The sequence below is a fragment of the Chiloscyllium plagiosum genome, unplaced genomic scaffold (genome assembly GCF_037043375.1).
Source record: "Chiloscyllium plagiosum isolate Xiang-an unplaced genomic scaffold, Cpla_swu_hap1 HiC_scaffold_53X, whole genome shotgun sequence".
NCBI classification, from domain to species: domain Eukaryota; kingdom Metazoa; phylum Chordata; class Chondrichthyes; order Orectolobiformes; family Hemiscylliidae; genus Chiloscyllium; species Chiloscyllium plagiosum.
Genome location: NW_028270191.1, coordinates 15,251,241 through 15,257,240, shown reverse-complemented (window position 1 = coordinate 15,257,240; position 6,000 = coordinate 15,251,241). Strand labels below are relative to the sequence as shown.

The 6,000-nt window shown below is 44.4% G+C and overlaps 1 protein-coding gene across 6 annotated transcripts in view; it reads left to right on the top strand.

The window, feature by feature from the left end:
* The window catches only part of lima1a (LIM domain and actin binding 1a), a 145,006-nt gene that overhangs the window by 70,708 nt on the left and 68,298 nt on the right, over positions 1 to 6,000 (top strand). For all 6 annotated transcript variants that reach the window (XM_043681976.2, XM_043681977.2, XM_043681978.2 and 3 more), the window contains one exon: positions 3,477 to 3,612. In XM_043681976.2, the coding sequence (XP_043537911.1) occupies positions 3,494 to 3,612 (119 nt within the window). In that variant the 5' untranslated portion in view covers positions 3,477 to 3,493. The remainder of the gene's footprint in view (positions 1 to 3,476; positions 3,613 to 6,000) is intronic.

The following is a 6,000-nucleotide window of genomic DNA, read 5'->3' as shown; positions in this document are numbered from 1 at the left end:
TCGCGCTCTCTCTCTCTCGCGCTCTCTCTCTCTCGCGCTCTCTCTCTCTCCGCGCTCTCTCTCTCGCGCTCTCTCTCTCTCGCGCTCTCTCTCTCTCTCGCGCTCTCTCTCTCTCGCGCTCTCTCTCTCTCGCGCTCTCTCTCTCTCGCGCTCTCTCTCGCGCTCTCTCTCTCTCGCGCTCTCTCTCTCTCGCGCTCTCTCTCTCTCTCGCGGCTCTCTCTCTCTCGCGCTCTCTCTCTCTCGCGCTCTCTCTCTCTCGCGCTCTCTCTCTCTCGCGCTCTCTCTCTCTCGCGCTCTCTCTCTCTCGCGCTCTCTCTCTCTCTCGCGCTCTCTCTCTCTCGCGCTCTCTCTCTCTCGCGCTCTCTCTCTCTCGCGCTCTCTCTCTCTCGCGCTCTCTCTCTCTCGCGCTCTCTCTCTCTCGCGCTCTCTCCTCTCTCGCGCTCTCTCTCTCTCGCGCTCTCTCTCTCTCTCGCGCTCTCTCTCTCTCGCGCTCTCTCTCTCTCGCGCTCTCTCTCTCTCTCGCGCTCTCTCTCTCTCGCGCTCTCTCTCTCTCGCGCTCTCTCTCTCTCGCCGCTCTCTCTCTCTCGCGCTCTCTCTCTCTCGCGCTCTCTCTCTCTCGCGCTCTCTCTCTCTCGCGCTCTCTCTCTCTCGCGCTCTCTCTCTCTCGCGCTCTCTCTCTCGCTCTCTCTCTCGCGCTCTCTCTCTCTCGCGCTCTCTCTCTCTCGGCCTCTCTCTCTCTCGCGCTCTCTCTCTCTCGCGCTCTCTCTCTCTCTGCGCTCTCTCTCTCTCGCGCTCTCTCTCTCTCGCTCTCTCCCTCTCCTCTCTCGCGCTCTCTCTCGCTCTTTCCTCTCTCTCTCTCTCTCTCGCTCTCGCTCTCTCGCTCTTTCCTCTCTCGCTCTCTCTCTCGCTCTTTCCTCCTCTCTCTCTCTCTCTCTCTCTCTCGCTCTTTTCTCTCTCTTTTCTCTCGCTCTCTCGCTCTTTCCTCTCTCTCTCTCGCTCTCTCTCTCGCTCTTTCCTCCCTCTCTCTCTCTCTCTCTCTCTCGCTCTTTTCTCTCTCTTTTCTCTCGCTCTCTCGCTCTTTCCTCTCTCTTTTTTTTTCTCTCTCCCTCTGCACATTTGCCTGCAAACTCAGCAGCAAACAGCCTCTGAACTGTAAACTTAGAATGAAATTAAATCAGTATGCAGTATTGTGGTTCAAGTCCCACCTGATCCATGTGTGCCATGACAGCTCTGAACATGTTGATTAGAACATAACTGCAATGTTATTTTACAGGTGGTAAGAAATCAATTCTTGCCTGAAATTTCATCACTAAATATGATTTCACACTGACACTTCACAGAGTTGCAGAAATGTTACAGCACAGAAAGAGATCATTTAGTCTATCATGCCTGCAACGGTTTATTAAATGAGTATTATTACCTAGTGCCAAATATAATTAAGTTGGTGTCCAGGAAACCATTATTTGTACTGACTTCTGGAGATTTTAGCAAATCTGGATCTGGGCAGTTTATCCTGACAGTAGACTTAGACCGCTGTTAAAAACTGGCTTTCAGTCTACTGCCATGTATAAAGGATCTGAATATCAGCTCGCCAACACAGCTGTCGTGTAATTTGACCCAAACAAGTCGCAATTTTTGTTTCAAAAAAATTTCAAGTTTGCAATCATATGAACTCTGAGGACAAATATATTGTCAAGGATAAGGGTTTTCTTTGGGAGGTAAAAAGAGAAAAGCCACCAAAAAGATAACACGTGACTCAATAACACACATTACCTTAAATCCAAGAGTGTGTTTTTGCTTTCTTTGAGTGAGTTTTACAAGTGAACAGGATAAACAGCTGTGCATCAGGTCAGATAGAGGGATCTGGAAATGTTTTTTTGGCTTGGCGGGGCGGAAACGCCAGTAGCTTGAAGAAAGCCCTTTTTGGTTTCTGTTTGCAGAGATCTTGGCTAAAGATGGATCTGCAAAACTGTTACTCCTAAGAAAGAGAGGAAGTTTAGGACCATTAACAAAGAGGTTACCTTTGTATAAGAAGGTTAGTTTAAAAGTTCCACAGCAGAAGTGAAGGGGTTAAATTCCTGAATGGGCATTTGAAGCTGAGAAAGTGTAAGCTCAGTTGTGTGAAGGCTCAATGAAGAGGCTGTCAGGTTCTTGAAAATTGAAGCTATGATTAAATTAATCCCTGTAGATGAGATTCGGAAGGGAATTTCTCTTTGTGAATACTGTGCTTTTTGGATTTATGGGATTGTATTTTACTATGTTGTGAAAGTTTTTAATTTGTATAAATAGTTTGGTTTATTCTGTTTTTATTACAAAATACACCTGTTTTATTGTTGAAACCAAATTCAAAGCATTGTGTGCTTGTACTTCAGTGAAAGACCACCACTGTTTTAAAACATTTTTTTTGCAACAAAGCCAAATTTTCAGTGTGGGATCTGACTTGGCTAGTAATAACATTAGTGGAATCATAATACTAGAAATGAGGATTTGGTTTGAGAATGGAAAAGTGCATTTCCCTTTGCATTGAGAAAGTGAAAAAAAAAAATTTTCATAGTATACTGCTGCTTTCACCTTTTCTATCAGGAAGAAACTGAAGGAATTTAAAGAAACACAGCCAAAGTAATGTGGAAAGCTGAAGAAATTTAGTTAATGGGTCAATGGTCTAAAATAGTTTAAAAAGTACATTTGTTCTTCAGTGAATTCCAGTAAAATGTTAGTTTCATATCAAAAGTAGGGGGCTGTGTTTGTTGGGTAAATGCTTGGAGTTTTGCTGAACCATTTGGATTAACAGGGGCCTGTCTCTCACTGTCTCACTGGTTTGATTAAGTATCTTGGAATATTGTACTATACAGAAACAAGCTGTAGGTATCATCACTTTGCATGTACCAGTTGAGTTTTTAAAAAATTCTTTAATACTGTCATTGTGTTTGTGTAGCAATACAGGTGCACAATCCTTTATCCGAAATCCAAAATCTTTTCGTGGAGTGTGGAGCGTTCTTTTGGCGTGAGGGCAGGTGACCCCAACTCTATACATGCACACACATTCGAACCACATCACTCCGATGTGGTGTGGCCCAGCACTGGCAGGCGTCAATTGTGTCTCAGCACTCGTACTATTCTCACGTGCGTCTGCTGTTAGGTATTTTTAAATGACATTTTCATAGTGAAATAGAGTTATTCTGAAATTCAAAAAATTCCAAATTCTGAAAAACATCTGGCCCCAAAGATTTATGATAAAGGATTGTGTACCTGTATTAATATCAGTGTGGTGCTGGAAAAGCACAACAGGTCAGGCAGTATCCAAGGAGCAGGAGACTTGACGTTTCGGACAGAAGCCTTTCATTAGGAATGTGGGGGTCTGAGAGATAAAGTGGAGCTGGTGTGGTTGGGGGGGGTGGGTGGGGGAGGCGGGGTTGGAGTTAACATCCTTTTCAGTGTTATTTACTACATTACACACTCTCCTTTTTTATGTGCAGGCAAACCTATAGAGGACATGGAGCGATCATCATTTACCAGAGGGCAATGGACATCTCAGTCCCTGCGGATTACTGCCAAAGAGCTGTCTATCGTTAATAAAAGGGGAACAGCGGCTCTGAGGGAACGTTTTTCTAAGTAAGTACATTAAATAGGGACGATAAATAGCTTTCTAGGTCGACGAAGGTTGGCTGTCCCTTTCTGCTTGTGTGCCATGTGATGTTTTGCCATTTGACCCTCTTAGGAATCTGTATTTGTTAATACAGACCTGAGCCTATAGGCTTAAAGTGAAGGATGCTGTTTTCCCAAATCGCAAATGGCTGAAAGCTCTAAACTCTGGTCCACATGGTTATTTGTCTGCACCTCGAATTTTGCACTAAGTTGCCATCCACATGCATAGTTTGAGATGGTATTGGAAGTAAGCCATTCTCTGCATTCTTCAGTGAGATGACATTTAAAGTTTTCCCCTCTCACTCTAAACCTATACCCTCTCGTGTTTGACACCCCCCCCTCCCCCTCCCAACAAGGAAACTGCCTTGTTTATTTATCCTATCCATGCCTCTCATGCTTTTTCAACCTCTCGGGTCACCCCTCAGCCTCTGATGCTCCAGAGAAAACAGCCCCAGCCTACTCAGCCCCTCTCTATAGCTCAAACCCTCCAACCCTGGCAGCATCCTTTTCTGAGGAGAAAGTGAGGTCTGCAGATGCTGGAGATCAGAGCTGGAAATGTGTTGCTGGAAAAGCGCAGCAGGTCAGGCAGCATCCAGGGAACAGGAGAATCGACGTTTCGGGGAAGGGCTTATGCCCGAAACGTCGATTCTCCTGTTCCCTGGATGCTGCCTGACCTGCTGCGCTTTTCCAGCAACACATTTCCAGCATCCTTTTCTGAGCCCTTTCAAGTTTCGCAACATCCTTCCCATACAGGGGAGACCAGCATTGCACATAATATTCCAAAAGTGGCCTAACCAAATGTCCTGTACAGCCACAACATGACCTCCCAATTCCTACACTTGATGCTCTGACCAGTAAAAGGAAAACATACCAAATGCCACCTTCATTCACCTGTCTACCTGTGACTCCACTTTCAAGGAACAATGAACCTGCACTCCAAGGTGTCTTTGTTCAGCAACACTCCTCAGGACCTTACTATTAAATGTACAAGTCCTGCCCTGATTTGCCTTTCCAAAATGTAGTACCTCACATTTATCTAAATTAAACTCCATCTGCCGCTCCTCAACCCATTCACCCATCTGATCAAGATCCCGTTGTACTATGCAGTAACCTTCTTCGCTGTCCACTACACCTCCAATTTTAGTGTCATCTGCAAACTTCCTAACAATATCTCCTTTGCTCACGTCCAAATCATTTATATAAATGACGAAAGGTAGTGGACACAGCACCGATCATTGTGGCACTCCACTGGTCACAGGCCTGGAGAGTTGCCTTTCAGACTAGAGGCCTGTGACCAGTGGTGTTCCACAAGGATCGGTGCTGTGTCCACTGCTTTTCATTATTTTTATATAAATGATTTAGATGTGAACATAGGAGGTATGTGTGCAGTCATATGAGGAAAAGGCAGGAGGTTGGCACTATACAATAGAACCTGTGCAGGCATGATGGGCCAAATGGCCTCCTTTTGCACCGTAGCACTTCTGTGATTCTGCAACACTTTGGTTTCTAAAACCATTGGCCATGGCAATTCCCACCCATCTTGTTTTTAATCTTATCTGTCAGTTTTGTTTTTCTCCATCCCCTTTTAATCCTGAAGATTCTGCCTCCCTTACAACAATTGACCATTTAGTACCTTAAGTGTTTGTCATTCATGGTTTACCACTAATCAAATATGTTGGCTGACTATTAGACTATTTTGCCTAATGTGAGATTTATCTTTTCTCCATGAGACATCTAGATAGGTTGTGGGACCTTGATCAATAATTACCCCTTATTTTCCCCCAGTTCTCGTTCGAGATAAGCACAGACCCAGCTTCAAACTTGGCATCTTCCTGGTGACTTCACTTGGAAGATAGCTGATCAAGCTTGGGTTGCTGACCAGCATGCATGTAGTTTCCTGCTTGATCAGATGTTCATATTATTTTGGAGCCAGTTGAGCATAAGAATGCATATATATGAAATTTTTGTGCTTCACCTTTTTTTGTTATTAATTTTAGAAATTCATGTAATTTGTTGAAGATATAACATTTCAAACTTTTTTTAGGGTTGAATTGTGAAAAATACTGAGTACACTTCATAAAGGTTTAGCCTTCCAAACCTTGTTTGCATCTTCTGGGAATGTTTTTGAGCTGTAGGATACTGATTCGATTTGTGCACAGGCATGCTAGTGCCTCATGTAGTTTTCACCAAGTAGCTTACTGGTGGTGTCCCTTGTGATAACTCAGATTGGTGACATCTGATTAATGTGCGGAGGGAGAAGTGGGATTTTGTTTGCTTCTAACAACTGTTTTAGAACTGTTATTGGAACTCCACGCTTCCATCCAATCCAACATTCGACAAAGAGGGAGCTGGAGG